Source organism: Chanodichthys erythropterus, chromosome 16 (genome assembly GCF_024489055.1).
Source record: "Chanodichthys erythropterus isolate Z2021 chromosome 16, ASM2448905v1, whole genome shotgun sequence".
NCBI lineage: Eukaryota > Metazoa > Chordata > Actinopteri > Cypriniformes > Xenocyprididae > Chanodichthys > Chanodichthys erythropterus.
Window position 1 is genome coordinate 26,608,478 of NC_090236.1, and position 23,584 is coordinate 26,632,061.

At 36.9% G+C, this 23,584-nt stretch overlaps 3 protein-coding genes across 8 annotated transcripts in view; 1 reads left to right on the top strand and 2 right to left on the bottom strand.

The window, feature by feature from the left end:
- Positions 1 to 3,466: 3,466 nt before the first annotated feature.
- Positions 3,467 to 8,531, top strand: nebl (nebulette). The gene is made up of 7 exons (XM_067363528.1): positions 3,467 to 3,535; positions 3,668 to 3,762; positions 3,929 to 4,013; positions 5,293 to 5,400; positions 7,842 to 8,019; positions 8,121 to 8,254; positions 8,355 to 8,531. Exons 1-7 carry the CDS (start codon positions 3,467 to 3,469, stop codon positions 8,529 to 8,531), a joined length of 846 nt encoding a protein of 281 aa, XP_067219629.1.
- Positions 8,532 to 8,903: 372 nt separating this feature from the next.
- Positions 8,904 to 16,170, bottom strand: riok1 (RIO kinase 1 (yeast)). The gene is made up of 17 exons (XM_067362881.1): positions 15,965 to 16,170; positions 15,487 to 15,703; positions 15,272 to 15,362; positions 15,070 to 15,139; positions 14,642 to 14,684; positions 14,455 to 14,547; positions 14,238 to 14,350; positions 14,066 to 14,146; positions 13,901 to 13,987; positions 13,670 to 13,807; positions 13,472 to 13,575; positions 13,251 to 13,357; positions 13,031 to 13,096; positions 11,385 to 11,504; positions 11,247 to 11,300; positions 10,843 to 10,986; positions 8,904 to 9,801 (listed from the first exon to the last, which is right to left on the bottom strand). Exons 1-17 carry the CDS (start codon positions 16,012 to 16,014, stop codon positions 9,697 to 9,699), a joined length of 1,683 nt encoding a protein of 560 aa, XP_067218982.1. The 5' UTR covers positions 16,015 to 16,170; the 3' UTR covers positions 8,904 to 9,696.
- Positions 16,171 to 18,356: 2,186 nt separating this feature from the next.
- Positions 18,357 to 23,584, bottom strand: part of rreb1b (ras responsive element binding protein 1b) — a 40,064-nt gene continuing 34,836 nt past the window's right edge. For all 6 annotated transcript variants that reach the window (XM_067363276.1, XM_067363277.1, XM_067363273.1 and 3 more), the window contains 3 exons: positions 23,235 to 23,405; positions 22,213 to 22,965; positions 18,357 to 20,813 (listed from right to left, as the gene is read on the bottom strand). In XM_067363276.1, coding sequence (XP_067219377.1) covers positions 20,299 to 20,813; positions 22,213 to 22,965; positions 23,235 to 23,405 — 1,439 coding nt within the window. In that variant the 3' untranslated portion in view covers positions 18,357 to 20,298. The remainder of the gene's footprint in view (positions 20,814 to 22,212; positions 22,966 to 23,234; positions 23,406 to 23,584) is intronic.

Consider the following 23,584-nt stretch of genomic DNA (forward strand, 5'->3'; position numbering starts at 1 on the left):
TTTTGGTCTTGGCCAGTCATGTAAGCTTTTCATGCTTAGTCTTGAACGTTTAAAAAAATAAGGCTGTCTAAGCATTAGATATTAGAAAGGTTATTCTGTGCAAAACCGAGTACACAAAAGAGATGTCGCCGAGGACGTCAAACCAACCAATTCCATAGCCATACCACGTACCTGCGGCGTAAACAGCTTAACGTTAGGTGGATAATCAAAATTATTGTATGATTACAATCAATGTAAATGTATGTAAATAATAATAAAAAAAATTAATATGCATGGAATAGCTATGCAGACTATATACAGGCCTTAAATGTTAAGAAGACCACATTTAATCGTTACAGTATTTCTTAAAAGTACTCTGCTTTTTGCTTTATATAGAGCTACATTTTATATATTTATAGCAATTTTAAGAAATATGTTGTACACTTCTATGAGACGAAGACTCCATATCATTAGCCTACTAAGTTTTATTTTACATAGAGTGGGTCGCCTCATGGGGGCAGACATGTTAGAGATACAGGTGCATCTCAACAAATTAGAATATCATGAAAAAGTTAATTTTCTCCTGTAATTTAATTCAAAAAGTAAAACTTATATTCTAGATTTACTAGACAAAGTAAAATATTTCCAGACTTTTTTGTTTTAATTTTGATGATTACACCTTGCTGCTCATCAAAATAAAAAAATCAATATCGCAAATTATTAGAATATTTAATTTCAAGTTCTATTAAATTACCATTCTCAGGGTATAAATCCTGGATTTAGGTCAGTAATCCCAACAGCAGTCATGGGGAAGTCTGCTGACTTGACATTTGTCCAGAAGATGAGCCTCTACAATGAGGGTAAGCCACAGAGGGTCACTGCTGAAAGAGCTGGCTGTTCGCAGAATGCTGTGCCAAAGCATATTCATGGAAAGTTGACTGGAAGGAAAATGTGTGGTAGGAAAAGACAAGTAAAAGGAATGACCGCAGACTTGAGAAGATTGTCAGGTGAAGCTGATTTGAGAACTTAGGAGAGCTTCAAAAGGAGTGGAGTGAAGCTGGAGTCAGTGCATCAAGAGCCACCACACACAGATGTCTTCAGGAAATGGGCTACAACTGTCACATTCCACGTATCAAGCCACTTCTTAACCAAAGACAACGTCAGAAGCGTCTTACCTGGGCTAAGGAGATAAAGAACTGGACTGTTGCTCAGTGGTCCAAAGTCCTCTTTTCAGATGAAAGTAAATTTTGCATTTCATTTGGAAATCAAGGTCCCAGAGTCTGGAGGAAGAGTGGAGAGGAACAGAAACCATGTTGCTTGAAGTCCAGTGAGAAGTTTCTACAGTCAGTGATGATTTGGGCTGCCATGTCATCTGCTGGTGTTGGTCTACTGTGTTTTCTGAAGTCCACAGTCAACTCAGCCATATACCAGGAAATTTTAGAGCACTTCATGCTTCCTTCTGCTGACAAGCTTTATGGAGATGCTGATTTTATTTTCCAGCAGGATTTGGCACCTGCCCACACTGCCAAAAGTACCAAAAGCTGGTTCAATGACCATGGTGTTACTGTGCTTGATTGGCCAGCAAACTTGCCTGACCTGAACCCCATAGAGAATCTATTGTCAAGAGGAAGATGAGAGACACCAGATCCAACAATACAGATGACCTGAAGGCCGCTTTCAAAGCAACCTGGGCTTCCATTACACCTGAGCAGAGTGCCACAGGCTGATCACCTCCATGCCATGCCACATTCATGCAGTAATTCATGCAAAAGGAGGCCCAACCAAGTATTGAGTGCATAGAAATGAACATACTTTTCAGAAGCTTGACATTTCTGTTTAAAATATCCTTTTTTTAATGGATCTTGTGAAGTATTCTAATTTATTGAGATAGTGAATTAGTGGGGTTTTGTTAAATGTGAGCCAAAATCATCACAATTAAAAGAACCAAAGACTTGAAGTACTTCAGTCTGTGTGCACTGAATTGATTTAATACAAGAGTTCCACAATTTAAGTTGAATTACTGAAATAAATTAACTTTTCCACGACATTCTAATTTATTGAGATGCACCTGTAGTTCCCCAAAACAGAAAATTCTGCCATCAATTGCACACCCTCAAAATGTTCCAAACCTGTATGAATTTCTTTCTTCTGCTGAACACAAAAAGAAGATATTTTGAATGTCGGTAACCAAATAGTTGATGGGCCCCACTGATCCCATAGTATTTTTTTCCATACTATGGAAGTCAACTGATTGGTTACCGACATTCTTCAGAATATCTTCTTTTGTTCAGCAGAAGAAAGAAATTCATACAGGTTTTTTTTATTACATTTTTAGGGTCAGTAATTGATGACAGAAGTTTCATTTTTGGGTAACTATCCCTTTAAGATCACATAACCAGCCGAATACAAATAACTTTAAAAGCTAATCTTTTTATTGAACACTAACCCTATGGCGGATAGAAGGTTTTTTTTTTTTTAAATAAATATAAAATTTTACTTTTGTGTGATGTTATTTTCAGTTGTAATTCTAAGTCAAAACGAGGCAAAAATAAATAAACAAAAACATTTAAATTGAAAACGCACTAACCATTGTAATAGTCCAAGCAAATTATATCCATGTGACTTTAATATATACTTGGTAAATACAAGTATTACACTAATAATGCCCCTGTCTTAAATCACCAGTCTGTTTGATCTACATTCAAACATGTAGACCAGTGGTTATTATTCCTGGAGCCCCCCAATGCATATTTTGCATATCTCCTTTGTCTGACACTCCCATTTCAGGTCTTGGAGTCTCTACTAATGTGCTGATGACCTGAATCAGGTATGTGTTTGATTAAGAAGATATGGAAAATATTCAGTGTTGGGAGGCTCCAGGAACGTGGTTGAGAACCACTGATGTATTTATTGTAGACTACTCCTAACATTTTCCCAAAAGCGCATCTGTCGGTGTTCTACTGCCCTCTTTAGGTATTATAATGCCATTATTCTCAACGACTTCTGATCGCGACTTAACATCCTATAAATGACCAAGATGTCTCTTTAGGACAGGTTGATGAGTGATGAAAGAAAATAAATAAGATACACAAACAATTAAAAAGACCTTGTAAAATATTTAGTCTATTTAATACAATTAATACGAAATAAAAAGTGTCACGTTAGCAAGCCTTACTCTTTATTTAGAGACGTTTTGCAATTTTTGGCTCACTGCACACCCACAATATAGCCAATTCCCCGCGGTCAGTGTTTGAACGCTCCTCCAACAGTCTCAGTGGGTGATGTTTGGTGAAATCTCACGCTTTGCTCCTGTTCCCTCACTGCGAGACCAGCGGCACGCTGATAAACACTCGCGAGCCATGCGAATTTAAAGCTCTGCGACACAAACTCGTGATGCAGCTAATCTGATATATCCGAGATATTTTACAGTAAATTAGTGGATTATCGAAGTTATGCTATTTTCCCGGATCATCGCAACAGCTTGAAAATGAACCCTCATTGCGCGCGCTGTGGGAAAATTGTCTACGCAACTGAGAAAGTGAACTGCCTGGACAAGGTATATTCTCTCTTACTTCCTTTGCTTTTAAGGGAAAATGTATACATTAATAACTATAACGTTCTTTCATATATATCTACCACATATAGTTGGATTGAGCTTTATATGCAGTTTCCGTCTTTCCTCATACAGTATTGGCACAAAGGATGCTTCCATTGTGAAGTGTGTAAAATGACTCTCAACATGAACAACTACAAGGGATATGAGAAGAAGCCTTACTGCAACGCGTATGTTATTGTCAAAAATACTAGTTTATATACATTTATGTTCATATACATTCTTAAGTAATTTGATGTCTTATGAAACTTGTTTTTTTTATTCGAGTAAGATGTTAGAATATGAATACGGTAGAGTCCAAAATCCCAAAATGACTCGCCTGCTTTCTCCAAAAAGGCACTACCCAAAACAGACCTTTACAATTGTGACAGACACCCCTGAGAACCTACGGCTGAGACAGCAAAGTGAGCTCCAAAGTCAGGTAAGAACACTATGTGGGGTGTTGTACATTGTAATTACATGATAAAAATAAATTTGAAAAATACTGCTCTAAATCTAAAAGGGTGCATATCTAGAGGATAATGTCATTTGTTACTATTGGTAGAGACATTTCAAAAGGATAACATGAGACAATCATTTACGCCTGTGAGAGTGTTTTGGCTGCCAGGGAGGGACTGGGTGTGATATTTTGAGGTCAGCATGGAGAAAAGCAAGGCAGCTGTCTACTCCGTGGTGCACTGGCCGATCCCCTCAGTTTCTCCACCTGGCAGCACAAAAGATGCTGCCAAGAACATACTGTGGCCGACCTAATCCTGGCATTATGACAGAATTAATTTTTCTGAAGGATTGGTCAGCAAGCTGTGAAAATGCACTTTGTGGACTTGCATACACAACGTCTTACCTTACCAATTAATCCGCTGCCATTACTATTGTTCACACTTCGTGTTAAAGGGTTAACTACTTAATTACTCACCCGTAAGACCTTTGTTCATCTTTAGAACACAAATGAAGATATTTTTGATGAAATCCGAGAGGTATATGACTCGTCCATAGACAGCAAATTAGCCAATACTTTCAAGGTCCAGAAAGGTACATCGTTAAAGCCTTAATTTTATGAAGCGACGAGAATACATTTTGCGCACAAAAACAAAACAAAAATAATGACTTTATTCAACGATATCTTTCTCTTCTGTGTCATCCTCGTATGCTGTTTACATTCAGCGCTTCCAGGTTCTACATCAGAACGCCGGCTCCTGCGTCAGCATCACACGCATGCGTTGTGCCGCTCATGTGGCTGGCGCTCTGACGTAGAACCTGGAAGCGCTGAACATAAACAGCATATGAAAATGACACAGAAGAAGATGCTGTTGAATAAAGTCGTTATTTTTGTTTTGTTTTTGTGCACAAAAAGTATTCTCTTCACTTCATAACATTAAGGTTGAACCACTACAGTCACGTTGACTGTTTTAATGATGTCTTTCCTTTCTGGACCTTGTCATATACCTTTCATCAAACATTTCATCAAAAATATCTTAATTTGTGTTCTGAAGATAAATGAAGGTCTTTGGAATGACATGAGGGTGAGTAATTAATGACAGAATTTTCATTTTTGGGTGAACTATACCTTTAAGGATTTGAAGGGGGAAAAAAAATAAAATAACTAAACATACAGAACTTCTTAGCAACCAAATAACGACGCACTTAAAATCAGCCAGAAAACCTTACTAACTCTCTTGTAAAATGGTTTTCTTGTTCTACAGGTCAAGTACAGGAAGGATTTTGAACAGAGCAAAGGTCGGGGCCTTAAATTTGTCTTGGATACTCCAGAGCTGCAGAGACTGAGGAAGGCCCAGGATCAGATCAGTAATGTATGCTGGAAAATGCAGGAAATGTAGCCAAATGAAAAATCCAAATATGTAAAATTGATCAATTAGTGTACTAGATATGCAAGCATCCATGATTAGTTTTGTGATGCTTTGGAAATAAGCTATGCTCAACAAAGCTGGATTTATTTGATCAAAAATAGTCAAACATTAATATTGTGAAATTTTATTACAATTTAAAAATCGTTTTCTGTTTGAATATATTGTAAAATGTACTTTATTCTTGTGATGGCAAAGCTGAATTTTCAGCATCATTACTCCAGTCTTCAGTGTCACATGATCCTTATTATAAATGTTCAAAACAGTTGTGCTGCTTAATATTTTTGTGGGAACCATGACATGTTTTTCCAGAATCCTTTGATGAATAAAAGTTCATAAGAACACAATTTCTTGTAACGTAAAGTCTTGCCACTTTTGATTAATTCAATGCATCCTTGGTGAATAAAAGTAATAATCCTACTAACCCAAAACTGAACAGTAGTATAAACATGTAGTATAAGAAAGAAAACCAGCAGCACTTGTGGCACAGAGGGGTCAAATATAAAAACAAAAACTGTGAGGCTGGAGCTAAGTATCAACTTTATTTTGCCAACGCGTTTCGGCACACAGGCCTTCGTCGGGGCTAAAAGGTATGTTGTATATGTTGGAGAAACATCACGTTGTTTAAGGGATCGTATCACAGAACACAGGAGTTCCATCAAAAGAGGTGATATAACAAAACCAGTAGCAAAACATTTTAAAGAATGTAATCAATCCTATGTCTTCCTTTCTATACTTTGGCATTGAGCATATAAACATTTATGGAGTCTAATTAATGCCTTAAAGTTTTGCACAAAAATAAAGTTTTGCAAAACAAAAAAATTAATTGAGCAATGAAAAAATAAGTTTTGCAAACAAAAATAAATTGCAAAATAAAATAAAGTAGTGCAAAAATAAAAATGTAATCAATTACAAAAATCAATCACAGCTGTAATCCTATTTTTGGAGGGGAACATAATCGGCGACAGGTGAAATAATTCTTTGACATGGTTAAAAATAATGAATGGTTTGTTTTTGTTGGTTTGTTTAGCATATGTTGTCGCCGATTACGACCCCCTCCAATGCATTTCTTATAGTAATATGACCCATTGCGCTCTGTCTCACTGCCTGTATCCACTTTTGTGTCCTTAAACATTCGTTTTTTGGGGTCGACAGCTTATAAAAACTTATTTCTAGGTTTTTTAGCTTGTTAGTTGTACACCTTGTCACACAGCAGCTTTTAGGCATTGTTCTGTTTTTTGTAATGAGTCAGAAAAGTCAAGAAGGCAGCCTGGAGACTGTTGGATTGTTTTTCCCCCGGTGGGCGTGGTTTTCAGATTATAATAAATGCGCTCTGTCTCAATGCTTGATCTGTTCTGTTCCGATCTGCGTCTCCTGCCGATGACGTGTTTCGCGGGGGCGTGCCCCCGTTTCTTGACTCCACCCCCACGTCAAACCAGTGCCATAAAAAGAACCGCGCAGAAAAGTGCAGTGCAAAGGAAAACCCGTATCGTGAGCACACGCTTGACTGAAACGCAGAATAAAATGAGCGTTGCGAATGAATTAGTAGGTTTGAGCATGAAAAATATGTGGCAAAGATAAAATAGGATTACAGCTGTCATTGATTTTTGTAATTTATTATATTTTTTATTTTTGCACTACGTTTTGAAATTCTATATTTTTGTTTGCAAAACATTTATTTATTGCTCAATTCTTTTTTTGTTTTGCAAAACTTTATTTTTGGGCAAAACTTTAAGGCATTAATTTGACTCCATAAACATTCCACTAAGAGGAGGTAACATCAACTTAATTAGAAAAAGAAGGGAGGCTTTTGGATTTTTTATTTAAAAAGTTTGTTCCCCACTGAGATTAATAAGGAAATGGTCTTAAAAGATTTCTTATAAAATATTTTTATACTCTGATATACTCTGATATAAAGGTGTACATTCTGTACAGGCTTTTATTTTATTTTTATTATTATTATGTTATTTTTTTCTTCTACTTGATGATCATTGGTTGATAAATGATTATTTCTTATATGCTTTATGATTGGTGGATGTTGTTTTATGCAATTTTTTCATTGGTTCATTGTAAGTTTGAATTCTGTTTCTGTTTGTATTTAAAGGAACCTATACACACCTGAAACCTTTTAGCCCTGACGAAGGCCTGTGTGCCGAAACGCGTTGGCAAAATAAAGTTGATACTTAGCTCCAGCCTCACAGTTTTTTGTTTTTATTTTTGACCCCTCTGTGCCACAAGTGCTGCTGGTTTTCTTTCTTATACTACATATTTACCATTCCATGCACCTTGTTGGTTGTGCAGTTGCACCAGACTAATTATATTACTCTCAGTAGTATAAACATTACACTTGTATGTGCATGAAACAGGTGATATCTCCATTCTTGCAGGCGAAGTATCACAAGGATTTTGAGGTGTCAGGTTTGCATGGGGTCACTCAGGGAATGCGTGGAACATACCTGGTACGGCCCCAGGTGGCGCCTAACCATGAAACGGTGGGGAACAGCACGCACAAGGGTGTCCATCAGTGCATCATGGAGTTGGATCGAAGACCTGGCGTCATTGTGGGTAAGTCCACTAATGTGAGACGCTGGTAGTACACCCTAAAAAAGAGAAAATAAATTTACAACTGAAGATCAAGATCATCCTGATAATTGTTTTTTTTTTAGCACCTGTTCTTCCTGGTGCCTACTATCCCAGTGGCCACAGCCATGGGCACAGCTACATGCATCAGACCAGCATGCATTCACTGAGGTCAATGCAGCTGAGGTCACAACACACGAGTATGGGGAGTGCGAGCATGGTGAGTCCTCATCTTTCTGGCATATTATATAGCATCTATATGTTTTTGATTAAAAATGTATTCAGTAAGATAATATACTTACTACTGATGCACACACCAGACTGTGTACAGGGCCCTGTATGACTACATGGCGCAGGATTACGATGAGGTGTCGTTCCGGGATGGTGACATCATTCAGAACGTGCAGTCGATCGACGAAGGTTGGATGTATGGAACGGTACAGCGGACGGGGAGATCAGGTATGCTGCCTGCCAACTACGTAGAAGGCATTCGCTAGGTGTCCTACATCTCTCAGTGAGCCTCGAATAAAACGCCATATTTGAATTGTTCATAGGCATCAAATGTTTGTAAACAGTCACAGGTGTCCCACTTTGTAAGTGTTTAAAATGTCATTATAATGTATAATGGCAAATGTTGTCATTTTGTAACTCTGTTCAAAAGTTTGCGGCCAATGATTTTTTTGTTGAGAAATTAATATTTTTATTAAACAATGATGCATTAAATTGATAAAAAGTGACAGTAAAGATATTTATAATCTTACAAAAGATTGAATTTTTAAATGAATGCTGTTTACTGCTGTTTTGAACCATTTATTAAAGCATCCTAATAAAAAAAGTATCACAGTTTATATAAAAAAAAATTATAAAAATATTTAGCAGCACAAGAGTTTAACATTGATAATTAGAAATGTTTTTGAGCAGCAAATCAGCATATTAGAATGATTTGAAGTATCATGTGACACTGAAGACTAGAGTAATGATGCTGAAAATTTAAGCTTTGCATCACAGGAATAATTTACATTTTAAAATATATTGAATAAATAAATATTTCACAAATTACTATTTTACTGTGACATGTGAATAAATGCAGCCTTGATGAGCACAAGGGGCTTCTTTCAAAAACAATATTTTTAAAAATATTGCATTGACTAACAATATTGACTGTAACAATGTCACTTTAAAATAGTGTAATAAAAAAACTCCCAAGCCAAACTTTTGAATGGTAGTGTAATTAATGCAAGGTTAAATGTACAAGATGTAAAGATGATGTCTATGTAAAATGTAAAGAGGTTTTACCAATTAAATATGAAAAAGAGCATTATTTTTAACAGCATGTTGCCTTGTAAAACATGAATATTTGTGTAAACTGTTCTGCACAATGTATATTAAATGTTCTGCTACAGCAAAACCTTGTGATTTGTCAGTCTACAATAAAACATGACATTTTACTCACTATTCAAGCAGTATGGCCAGAGAAAAATGTAAGTTTTATTGTAGTATTTAAAGAATCATTTTAATAAGTTGAAAAAACATTTACATGATGCTGACAGCAGCAATTATTAATGGACTGTCACTTCATTAAAAAGTTCCCAGCTTCAATACAGTCATGTAGCAAATCTGCTGTAACCTCAGTTCACCTAATTCAGTTCACCGAATTCATCTTCATTTCTTCATTTTGACAGCCTTCTCTTTACGTTTTTTCACATGCTTTGGCACTTTAGTTTTCCTTTTCTCCCTCTGTGCTTCTTTCACCAATTTCTTTCTTTCCTAAAAGAGACAGAAATACCAGGTTATTCTTAAAGGTGCCCTAGAATCAAAAATTTAATTTATCTTGGCATAGTTAAATAACAAGAGTTCAGTACATGGAACTGACATACATTGAGTTTCAAACCCCATTGTTTCCTCCTTCTTATATAAATCTCATTTGTTTAAAAGACCTCCGGAAAACACGCGGATCTCAACATAACACCGACTGTTACGTAACAGTCCGGATCATTAATATGTACACCCCCAATATTTGCATATATGCCAGCCCATATTCAAGGCATTAGACAAGGAAAGGCAGTATTAACGTCTGGATCTGTGCACAGACAAGGTAAGCCAGCAAGAACAACAGTGAAAAATGGCAGATGGAGCAATAATAACTGACATGATCCATGATACCATGATATTTTTAGTGATATTTGTAAATTGTCTTTCTAAATGTTTCATTAGCATTTTGCTAATGTACTGTTAAATGTGGTTAAAGTTACCATCGTTTCTTACTGTATTCACAGAGACAAGAGCCGTCGCTATTTTCATTTTTAAACGTGCAGTCTGTATAATGCATAAACACAACTTCATTCTTTATAAATCTCTCCAACAGTGTAGAATTAGCCGTTAGCCACAGAGCACAGCCTCAAACTCATACAGAATAAAACGTAAACATCAAAATAAATACTTTACTTACATAATTCGAAGCATGCATACAGCATGCATGAACATCTTGTAAAGATCCATTTAAGGATTATATTAGCTGTGTGAACTTTGTAAATGCACTGTAATATAGTCGAGAGCTTGTGTGGCAGGGAGCACGCGATTTAAAGGGGTGTCGCGCTGCCAAAATCAGTGTATAGTTAATGATGCCCCAAAATACGCAGTTAAAAAAATTTATCAAAAAACATCTATGGGGTATTTTGAGCTGCAACTTCACAGACACATTCAGGAGACTCCTTAGACTTATATTACATCTTGTGAAAAAGCACTCTTGGGCACCTTTAACCACTGAACACAATTCATCTAGCGACATTTTCTGTTCCCAGTAGGTACCTTTCTGTCTAGTTGTGCTTCCTCACTGAGGGTGCCACCCCCCTGCATCTCTTCCCCTTCTGATTTCCGCTCTTCATCCTCTTCCTCCTCTTCCTCAGAGCTTGAACCATCATCCTTTGTGGTTCCTTCCAGTATTGAGGGTACCTACCAAATAAAAAATTGAGGAACAGCATTTTTAATTTGATTTCTCATTGTCATGACGTTTGAGTTTGGCGACGGCTGTTGTTTATATTCTCTGCCTTAATCCTCCCACATGCCATGTAGGCAAAGAAAACTCCAAAGAGAATTATGCAAAGACTCAGTGGGAGCATTAATAGCAAAAACAAGTCTTGGCCACATAAGGCGTCTTAAACCTAAAGCTTAATCTTTAATATACCAAATGGTCTTTTTAAAAACAAACTCACCGTTTGCACACCAGAAAGGTCCTTCCTGAGACCTGTCACTGTCTGGTATAGAATCTGTAATGGAAAACCATCATTTCAACCACTTTTCTTCATTTTCACACCATTACTTCATTGTTCATTTAGGGCAGAGAGACGTACATTTTCAGAGAGTGTATCTTCAGACGAATGCTCCTCCTTTTTCCTCAACATCGTGTCCACATCCCTCTCATAATGGGTGACTTCATTAAGTGTGCGAGGAATATAGGCTCTCTTAAACACCTGTTTTGAGACACATCCACATGCGAGTTGTTAGACAGGGTTCCCACACCATTCTCATGACTTTTCCAGTTTCAGGTTTACTATACTGAATATCTGAATATGTTTAAAAAAAATAATAATCATTTTATAGTGATTGCTGGGAATTTCCATTAATACTAATCTTTGACATTCCAACAATGATACTTATTTATCAAACATCACTGGTATGACCATCAATGGATGGACTGATTTTTTAAATATATATATTAGAATATACAGTTTTGTGTTTGCAAACAGCGATGATGTTTTTGTGGCAGAAAATGACAGTTCTGCAATAGCAGTCTGTGGAAGCCACAGCATAAAAGAATAAAAAAGTAAATTGAGTTTATATCTCACAATTCTTAGGTGGAAAAACAGAATTGTGAGATATACTCCTTATTCGGCTTTTTTTCCCTCAGAATTACGAGATTATATCACACAATTCTGACTTTTCCCCCCCTCAAACTCACAATTGCGAGTTATAAAGTCCGAACAGGGAGGAATATACACAGCACACAAATGCAAGACAAAAAGTCAGAATTGTGAAACAAAATTGTTATCGGCTATGTTTAAAAGTTATGTAAAATGTTATAGCTTTAAATATTTCATGCTGTAACTGCTATGTATGTATGTATGTATGTATATATGTCCCCTATGAACTGCATATGTAAATATTATGTAGAATTACTGTTTACATCAAATTCATGCTTTAATAGTAGATTAATCATTGCAGGTTTCATCAGTCCAGTCTGTGACTTACAACATAAACATCTCTGTTTAGCTTCAAAGGGCATCTTCAACGACAGTATTCTATAAAAATGAAGACTATCATTTTTGCATTCCGATTCTGACATCCAAAGGCACAACAAAACATTTTTCCTCTTATTCTGTGGATTTTGCCCATTTTTCTCCATTTGTTACCGCTGTTTTTCTGCCACCACTATGAGCGCACAGCTGCAAGTGACGCATCTGCTCCAAATTGGTCTTTTAGCAAGCTTTTATTTTAGTGTCATTTATATACTATTGTTAATTTTAAATGTACTGAATTTGCTATTTGAATTTTATATTTTAAGTTTTCGTGTTAATTTTTAGTAATTTCATTTATTTTATAATTTTTTTTTTATTTATTTATTTTTTATTTCACTTTTAAAATACTTAAACTTACTTCATTTATTTCCCAAGGAAACATTTCTAACTTTTGTTTGTGTAGGTTTTTTTTAAGTGTACATTTTTCAAGTTAAAATATAAATATTAAATGAAAAACTTGTTTCATTTAAATTAATTTTTAAAAATAGCATTTGCTTATACTCTACTCAAGTACTCACAAAGAACAATATCCAGCCAATTAAATATTTTAAAGCAGGGCAAAACCAGAAAAAAACCCTTCATATTTACTACACAAATACTTTTCAATGACATTTTATATTTTCACCCACCCATTCCAGGTCTGCAAATCACAAGAAACTCTGGAAGTTACAAATGTTAGGAATTGTTAAAAATAAGTGCACCTCCTCATCAACTTTGTCCTGATTGGATCTCTCCTCTGCAGTTCTTTCAGATGCTATCTCCATCGCCTGAAGATAAACCACAAACATATTACAGTCAAACTACGACATTGGATCAGCACTACAACAAATAAACAAACACAAATAAATCAAGCTTGATAAGATTGTACAAAAATCAGGAGAAAGAGAAACGCTTTTAAGACTATTGATAATGATGCCTGACCTTGTCCAGGTACTGATTAATGTTGTCACTTGTGATGGAGGGGTCCGTGACAAACTCAAACAGCTCACGTACAGTCATTACTGCCACATTACGTTTTTGGAAAAAGTCTGAGGGAGTAAAATTGAATAAAAAAAAAAATGAATGAAAAAATATTTGTTGATATTAATATTAAGAATATATTTGCTTCCCATGTTAACCTATTTGAGTCTGCACATGCTTACCATTGACATTGCTACAATCTTTGCGAAGAAACTCCAGAGCATGAGGGTGATCGTGCTCAACAGACTGAGAGACGTCGATAATATAAGCATCTCCGTTATGATACCTACACACCAGAACAAAACCATGTACAACTGAACATCAACAAACATTACCTGATATTTGGAAAACCATGTTTGCATAATATAAAGTCAGCTTACAGTATATTGAACTCGCTAAGGTCAGCGTGGACCAGACGAGCTTCATTGTACATTATTCTCATGTTCTGGATGATCTGCATGTAGAGCTCCCGGGCTTTGGATTCAGAAAGGACAGCATTCTTCAGTAGAGGGGCAGGCCTGAGAAATACACAAACAAGATCACTTGAAAAAAGCCTGTAGTATCATTTAGGAAAAGTTGAAAAACTTGTGTGTCTGTAAATGCCTACATACATGTCATCTCGACCGATGAAGCTCATGACGAGGACGTGGCTCCGCAACATGATGGGTTCTGGACTTGGAATCTGTGCAGTCTGTAGTCTTGATATAAATGCATTCGCATCAGAGACAGAAACCCGCATCATGACATAGGTTCATGAAAGGCATAATAATGCTCACCTGATCAAATTTCTCATTTCCTTCTCGGCCCAAGTGCGCACCATTTTTCTAGGATTGCCCTTGCAATAGCCATGGCGGAACCTAAAATGCATTTCAAAATAGAAATTCACTTTTCAATGGCACACATCAAGAAGGCTAAATAGGACTAAAGGCCTGAACAAAAACGTCTTACCTGAACTCCCCACTGACATATTTATCTCTGTCTTTGAATAGTAGAATTGATGTTTTGTATATTTTAATGGCTCTGCTTTCTCCTTTAGCAGTAGTTGCATGATAGACGTTTGCCTGTCATACAAAATGCAGAAGAGAAATAAAATAGAATAGAATAAACTTGGTTTATCAAATAAAGCAATTGATCATATTTATTCCATTCAGACAAACAAACTTGCCTCTTTGCCTGTGCTGATACAGCCATTGATCTCTGAGAAGACGCCTCTGCTGAGCATTTTGAACAGAATCATACGTGTACGGGGGTCCAAAACCTGTGCGGTCACATTCAAATATCACACTGAAAGATGCATCAATTACAACATTGGAGTTCAAGTGAAATCACATATGAAGCTTGAGCAAACATACCTGTTCAACCGTAGCTCTGTCCGATTTGTCTTTTACTCGAAACCTGCAAAATGGTATGCACTTTCTTTAATCTTTTCATTAATAAGTTATTAATCAAGATTTAATAACTTAAACCAGATTGGAAATCATATCCAGACCGAGAGATATTGTTGTTATGGTTAACTAAAAAGTAGAACTAAAACTATTAAAATTATATTTTAATTTAAAAAAGAGAAATCTGAAATAAAATATAAACATTAGATAAAATTACTATGTTTTAAATAAGAATACATTTAAGCTAAATAGAAATATTTTAAAAAAAGGCACATAATATTACTATAAAAATATTAAAACAGAAATAAAAGCTAAAAAATATTAATAAATCCTATAACAGTAAATGAATAACACTAAAATAACACTGAACTGAGGTTATAGTTATGGTCACATACGTGTCTGCTTCCCTCTGCTTTTGCATCACGGTGACTTTATTGATCACAGAATCAGCATAGCTCAGTTTATCTGTAAAAAATATAGACTTAATTCAAACACAATAAAAACTGATGTATATTTCTGTAGATAAATCTGTAGTACACAGCTTTTTTCCCCCCATTTTCCTAATTTCATCTGTAGTTAAAATAATAAGAGGCTTACCAAGGTTTATTTTGTTTTCATATTTCCTCAGGACCTTGTCTGATGGAGTGGACATTTTGATGTACTTATTATTAGAACTTTGACGGTTAGCCTGGTGGAAAAAACAGAGAACATGCAGCATATAATGAAGACATACAGTTCATTTAATCGAAACAAATTCCTAGAAACACCAGGTTTGTGGTCAACCATGGGATTCACTGTTCAAAAAGGAATACCTGTGGATTACTCCCAGTTCTCCCTGCAGTGTAGCGCTTTGTAAAGTCTCTTCCTCCTGAATCACTCCAATCCCATTCATCGTCCTCTTCATCATCATCATAGTCATAGTCCTCCTCATTTTCACCTTGCTTGTCATTTTCAAAGGATTGTAAAGTAACTTCATTCAGTCGCTTCTCCAGCGACGGCTTGTCAGGCACTTGAGTGACATCTGACTCACTGTGAAATAAGACACATTACCTTCACGTTACCAAAGCAGGCATATTAATTCTGAAAGATGATACCCGTTCAAAGCTTTACATATAATATTTTGATATTAAAGGATCAATAATGTATCATTGTCTGCTCTGTCATATAAAACATGATCATAATACATGTAAATGTATTAACGTTCGTATATTATTGTTTTCCACGATCGTGGTACCCTGTTACATGATTATAAATCTGTCTGTAATAACTGAAGTGAATCAAGTTTCAAACCTTCCCGTTTCGTCAGCGTCATCAAACTGCCCTGGTACAATCTGATACATTGCGGTACTCAAATTTTAATTGAAAGAAAAGGAGAAAGCTCGTTTGTATCCTTAAAATATAACCAACAAAAAGGGAATGTAAGGGAATTGAACAACTGTCAATACACACTTACATTCCAACAGCACGCGCACACACACCACACGCGCACACTTCCGGCAACGTGGGTAAGGGTGCTGAGAAGGCTCAAACAGGGATACCGTAACGCCAAATATTACACTGGTTTTCAATAATAGTCTTCGCTGATTAGGGCCCAAGCGAAAATTCGCGCAGGGCCCTCTTGTTCTTCTAAGGATTATTATTATTATTATTATTTTTTTTTTTTTCCGTCTTCCGGGGCTTTTTGGGGGCCTTAACATGCTCAAAAACTCTTGAAAATTGGCACCATAGACTGTAAAAAAAGACACATTGGAATCCGCGGCCATTAGGACGCCGGAGAGGCTGGTACCCGGGCGTGGCAGGGGGGCTCGACAGCGCCCCCTTGAAAAAAGTCTGAAAATTTGGTCCATATATTAAACATGCTTGCACGTATTAGTATGAAACTCGGTACACATATAGACCTCATCGGGCCGAACAACTTTCGCGCTCTAAGTTAATCGCCACGCCAACAGGAAGTCAGCTATTAAGGGTTGTTTGAAAAACGCATGCTCTGGAATTTGATATACTCCTCCTAGACGATTAATCCGATCGCCACCAAACTCGGTCAGCATGAAGTCAAGACACTGATGATTAAAAATTGCCAGGGGATTTTTGATATCTCGAACGGTTTGGCCGTGGCGAGGCAACGAATTTATGGCGAGAAAAAGGAAACAGGAAATGTGTTATAACGTCTTAATACATATATTGATCTTTATGAAACTTCACGAGTGTGTTCGTTATAGGAGTCTGATCACATGGATGTGACTATTGTGAGTCAAAGTTATAGCGCCACCAACTGGCAGCAGGAAGTGTATCACTTTTTGAAATGTTTTGAGATCACCCTCTTATTTTTACCTGATTTGCTTCAAACTTCATCAGTGTAATGTCAATACACAGCAGATGTAGACCTATGACAGGATTTTTGATATTTGAAATATTGTTGCCATGGCAACAGGTCAAACTGTAATAATATTCTTGAGTGTTTTTGAGGCTCTTAACATGCTTCAAATTGCATGAAACTCGACACACACATCAATATTGTCAACCAGTAGACATGGACAAAGCCATAGAAATGGGCGTGGTGGAGGGGCTCAGTAGCGCCACCTTTTGACAAAAGTGGGGGGGTTAGTTTTTCCTACAGTCACCAAACTCGGTACACATATTATTCTCATCAAGCCGGACAATTTTCTAATTTACATTCATTAGCTCCGACCAACAGGAAGTCAGCTATTTTGGTTTGAATGTTAATTTTTTGAAAAAACAGGCTATGAATTTTATACTACTACTCCTACAGGGTTTATCCAATTTACACCAAGCTTTTTTTAACTTGTTGCTAACACATTGAAGTTGTTTAATTGCAAACGGATTTTGGATATCTCAAACGGTTTGGCCGTGGCGAGGCAACGAATTTATGGCAAGAAAAGGGAAACAAAGTGTTATAACTTCTGCATACATTAATTGATTTTGATGAAACTTTGGCTTAGTCTTCGTTGTACAAGGCTGATCACATGGATTTGACTATTGTGATTCAAAGTCATAGCGCCACCAACTGGAAGCAGAAAATGTGTCACTTTCAGCATACATTGAGATCACCCTCTTATTTTTACCTGATTTGCTTCAAAATTCATCAGAATAATGTTAAAACTTGGCACATGTAATCCTTTGAAAATGGGCAGGGAGGAGGGGCTCTATAACGGCACCTTGTAGTGCAGTAAATGTGGAGTGAATTTGACATAGTCCTTTGATGTTTAACCGTTTTAAGTGCCTATTGCCCGCTGTGCACAGTTGCCCTGAAGCCACCGGGGTGGCGGTGCCACCGGGCTTGGGCCCGCCATTGCTGCTCGTTAATTATTGTACTTCATAAAGATATACTGTTAATCAAAAATAAGATTTAATATATATATACTTTTTGTATTTTCTTACGAAAATGGGCACGTAGGCTACTTGTATGGGTAGGATGTAGGACCTTTGCTAAGGCATTTGGTTTGTTGCAAGGGTGTTCCAGACGGTTGCTATGGCGTTGCTAAGGTGTTCTTGGAAAATTGCCAGGGTGATTCCTAGAGCAGTCATAAATTGATCATTAAAATTTTTTTGTAACACATACTACATCTTTGTTTAAAATGATCAGTTATCAAAAATAATCTTTATTGGCCCCAGTCACATTACTTCAATAAAATTAAATGTGGAAACTTTCTGGACTGTTTTAAGTTTTAATTGAAAAAAAAAAAAAAAAATTGACAGAACTTAATTTCTCACTCTTTCTTAGTGTACATTTAGCCTATTGATTGGATGATTTATTTACTTTACAGAGTTGAACAGCAAGGAGGAAGCAAGCAAAATCAACGAGTTGCCTACATATGAATTGATCTGACAGATACTTGCAATTCATCTGACAAACATGATCACTAATGATGATGACATTACAATTTCTTGCAGAAAAGGTTTGGTACAATGAAGCCTATACACAGTGTGAGCTTTATCTGTAGTGTAGTGAACAGAGCTAGAAATTTATACACCAGATAGATTACATAGAAAAATGCTGATTTTGAAAAGCCCCTGAGAAAGAGAATAACTGAGAAATTCAAATTAGATTAACATGCAAAAATCAATATTTTTTTATCATTATAATGTCAAACCCATCAAATTATACTCTATAATTCAATGATCTCAAACAAAAGTATAATTGAATTGGTTGAAGGTTTCATAAACTGACAAACAAAAAGACACAAAAAAGATGTAATTATCCAAAGCATCATAATGTACAATGTATCCAAAAATGTAGAGAACCTCACAATCTCAAAGAGGTTCAACAACATTCATCTTTTTGATTCTCCTCGTTGCACAAACTGGGTTCTACATGGCTTTTCAAAATTACAACCACATGCTTTAGTCTGATCAATAAATACCTGCATAAAATGTTCAGTGTTTTCTGTCCATATAGCTGTGCACACACTCATGCACTTGTACAAATTTACAAGTACAAACATCATTACACACAAACACACACACACAAAAAAATTACAAAGAAAATGTGTTTCAAAAAAATAAAAAGACCAGTTAATTTACAATGTTTCTTAAGTTGGCTTTAAATCCAAAGGCTCGCAGCTGTAAAAATGAATGAAAACATGCCATTGCGAGGACTTTAGTCAATTCCACTGAATCTCATATGACGTCTTGTGTGGGCATCATGTGTTACATCTAGTGTAAAACTAAATAAATTGCTTTTTTGTTTTGTTTTAGGCAAGATTTATATCCCTTCTACATAAACCAGTATGAGGGCTACTTTTTACATTCTTTAACAAATATTGGATAAAAGAAGTTAGATTTTTAGTGTGAACACCAGTGTTGAAGTCAAAGTGAATCTTAGGGAGATTTCCAGTACAAACACAAAACCCAAAAAGGCAAACACAAATCACACATACTCAGTACATACTGTGTGATTCTCAGAAGCACTCTTCTCTCTGATGCACAGGCCTTACAATATAATACTTCACACTCTACGCCACCAGAAGGTGCTGTTTCAAGACTTCCAGCCATTTATACACGTTGTCTGCATCATTTGTCAATGAGGCTCAAAGATGGAGGATAATATACATAGAATAGGCAAATATTGCCAAGAAACTGATTGGCCGATGATCACTCAAAATAAAAATTACAGAGCTAAACAGCAATTTCATCCAAAATGTATTCAGCCAATCTTGATAAGGAAAATGAGTCAGGCACTTGCGCTCTTCAATTCCACAAGAAAAAAAAAAAAAAAAAAAGAAATCAAACAAATTTCATACAAGATACTAAAAACATACAGAAATTGACTTAAGAATAATACATTTTAATGCTGATACATAAATCTTTTGTTCATCATACAAATGCTTCTAATTGATTGATATAAAGGTTTTATATGATTCATTAAAAATCATATAAATAGGATTAAAATTGCTACTGTCCAGTTGTGTTTATCCAGATTTTTAGAAAAAAGAAAAGAAAAAAATATTAAGGCATCAAGAGAAGCTTCAGAAACTGTTCTCCAGTCTGCATCTTTCATGCATACGGTATTATAAGACAAATATCAGCAAAGGCCAGGCTTTGTAACTCCTAGTGTTTGTGGAAGCTTCATAAACTATGGCACAACATCACACAGTTTTTTCTCTTCACTGAACAGGTGTCTCTGTCATTTCCTGAGCCGCTGTACAGCTATGGACACTGATTTTTGCAGGTTCTGGGTCACAGCCTGATTGGGCCTCTACTGAAGCAACTAACGGTTCCTCGGTTTGATGTTCCTCCTGTTCAGCCCCATCAGGCTGAGGTTCTTTGGGAGGTTCTTCAGTAGAATTCATCTCCATAGATGATTCTACAGGGTGCTGCTTCTCTTTAAGGTCCTCTATGTGTCCTTCACTTTCTTCTTTTTGAGGCACTTCTGCTTTCTCACATTCATTCTCACTCTGGATTGGAGCTGTTGCTTCACTTTCGCTTCCAGATGAACACCTGGCCCCTTTTCTTTCCAGCACTCTATCGTCATCTCTTGCTCCATCCATTTCTTCATTCATTTCTGCATCATCGGTCCCTTTTTCATCCGTGGGTTTCTGGTGGACACGCTGATGCCTCACCAGACTGTGCTTCAGAGTGAAGGTACGATGGCAGGTTTGGCACTTATACGGTCGCTCGCCTACAACAGAAAGGTCATTTTAGATGTATTAACTTCATGTCTGTTGATTACAGTTCTGAACTGACCCTCATGCACAAAAGAACAACAAATTCATACGGAAGTAAACATGGAGGCCACTGAAGTCAGTGTTTTATGAAGTTATTGATAAGGTGATGTGACGTGGAATCCAGCTTATCCATGCAATAAGGAAGACGAGGATGAGAAAGAGAGCAAAATTTTTTAATATTCATGATACGACCCCTCAGTATTTCCTAGTACAGAGAAGTCAACCATACTTTTGAGTTCTAACACCTCACTGTCCCCAACTGACTACCTTCACAGTTGTCTTCCATATAAACTCAGTGACCAAAGAACTACTGTTCTGTAAAAATTTTGGACTGACTCGCATCAATGTTGTTGATCTAGTGTGACAAAGGTTGTACAAATTCCTATATGACTGTTCAGACTGTGATCTGATTTTGGACCACATATGGAAGTGGCTTAAAGGGTTAGTTCACCCAAAAATGAAAATTATGTCATTGATGACTCATGTCGCTCCAATCCTGTAAGACCTCCGTTCATCTTCGGAACACAGTTTAAGATATTTTAGATTTAGTCTGAGAGCTTTCTGTCCCTCCATTGAAAATGTATGTACGGTATACTGTCCATGTCCAGAAAGGTAATAAAAACATCATCAAAGTAGTCCATGTGACATCAGAGGGTCAGTTAGAATTTGCTGAAGCATCGAAAATACATTTTGGTCCAAAAATAACAAAAACTACGACTTTATTCAGCATTGTATCTCTTCCGGAATCCTTTCCATTGAATTGATTATTCCATTGAATCCTTTCATCTGTCGGCGTTGGTAATGCACCTTTACGTCGCTGTGGTTGATTTTGGCGATTAGGACATCCGCAACATTTTGAAGCATCGAAAATACATTTTGGTCCAAAAATAACAAAAACTACGACTTTATTCAGCATTGTATTCTCTTCCGGGTCTGTTGTCAATCTGCGTTCACGACTCCGCTTCTTCTTCTTCTTCTTTCCTGTTTTACGTCGGTTGGCATCCATGCTTATTGGTGCATGATGTTTTTATTACCTTTCTGGACATGGACAGTATACCGTACATACATTTTCAATGGAGGGACAGAAAGCTCTCGGACTAAATCTAAAATATCTTAAACTGTGTTCCGAAGATGAACGGAGGTCTTACGGGTTTGGAACGACATGAGGGTGAGTCATTAATGACATAATTTTCATTTTTGGGTGAACTAACCCTTTAAATCAGAATTGAAAAGATCAGATTCCATGTGGTTTGTGCTGTTTACACTGACACCTCTGAGTCGCATATGAGCAAAAAAAGTTTGGGCCACTTTTGCCTACAGTCTGAACATAACCTAAGAAGCTCAAGAACTTACCAGTGTGTGAACGCATGTGTCTGGTCAAGTCTTGCAGGCTCCAGAAGCGTTTGCTGCACACTTCACAAATCTTCTTTCTCTTATCGGTTTTGCCTCCGGCTGACTCGCCCTCCTCTTCCAAAGCCCTGAGCTCTGAGGAAGCAGCCTCTTCTTCATCATAACTCATATCTTCTCTCTCCTTTTCCTCCTCATCAACACCACTTTCTACACAGCTGCTGTTCTCATCCTTTTCATCATCTTCTAACTTTGTATCCTGCTCCATCTCTTTTGTGGGCGCTGTGACTGGGTTTTGTGAAGCACTTTGGCGTCTTCCCTTCTTGCCTCCATCCTCGGACTGGACCTCCAGATGAGTTTTCTGGTGCCGGCTGAGAGTGGCTGCATGGCGGAAGGTCTTTTTGCAGGATGCACAGGTGTGTGGGAACTCGTCTGGAAGAGAAACCGGTTCAGCAGTTGATTTTGGCTGGTTCTGCTCTGCTCCAGAAAGCTTGAAGTCTACAAGCTTGCTGGCAAGGTTTATATCAAGACTCTTGTTGCTCTGAGAGTCATCATCATCATCGTTTTCTACTCTTTCAGGGTTTCCCTCAGCTGGCTGTGTTTGGTTTGGATCCGTGCTGCTGTCTGTTTGTTCAGCGGCTAATTGACCTGTTTGTTCTGCTTGTTCTGGGGATGAAGCTTTCTCCTCTTGTTTTGGGTCGACAGAGCTCGCATCGACAATATCTACGGCTGTAGAAGGTTCAGTGTCAGATACACTCTCTACAAATACAAGAAAAGCTTGTTAAGCACTATACATATTGCACTGCTATCATACACACTCTCCTAATGATGTAACAATATTCAATATACAGTCTTTCCAAGGTAAAATGTCTTGTTGATAAACAAAAAACAAAGCAACGGAATAACAGTACATCATAAAAAAGGCATTAACCCTTCATCTCTAAATTAAATCAGCACATTTTTAGATACAAATGTTACACACATAATACCATTAGTGCTACATAATAATATTTAACAATGGTACTGACCAAAAGTGCCTGTGCTTCCTTGGGATCCTTCGTCAGCCTTAGGTTTGGGTCGAGATCCATTGTTTTGAAGTGCCCGATTAGATATTCCATGTTTGCGAAGCAGGTGGCGCTCACAGTTTGACTTGGTGGAAAAAAATGACTCACACTGAGGACAAGGGTACGGCTTCTGACCTGTGAAATCAAAGCACAAAACTGTAATAATCTCAAGTGAAAAACAAAACCTTATTGGCTCAGATCCATTGGATCAAAATATCTAATCTAATCTAATATATTATACTGAACACCTCCAACTGTAGCATGTTTGTTCCCTCTTTCTGCATTACTGTGAGGATAATCTGAGATCTTAAATG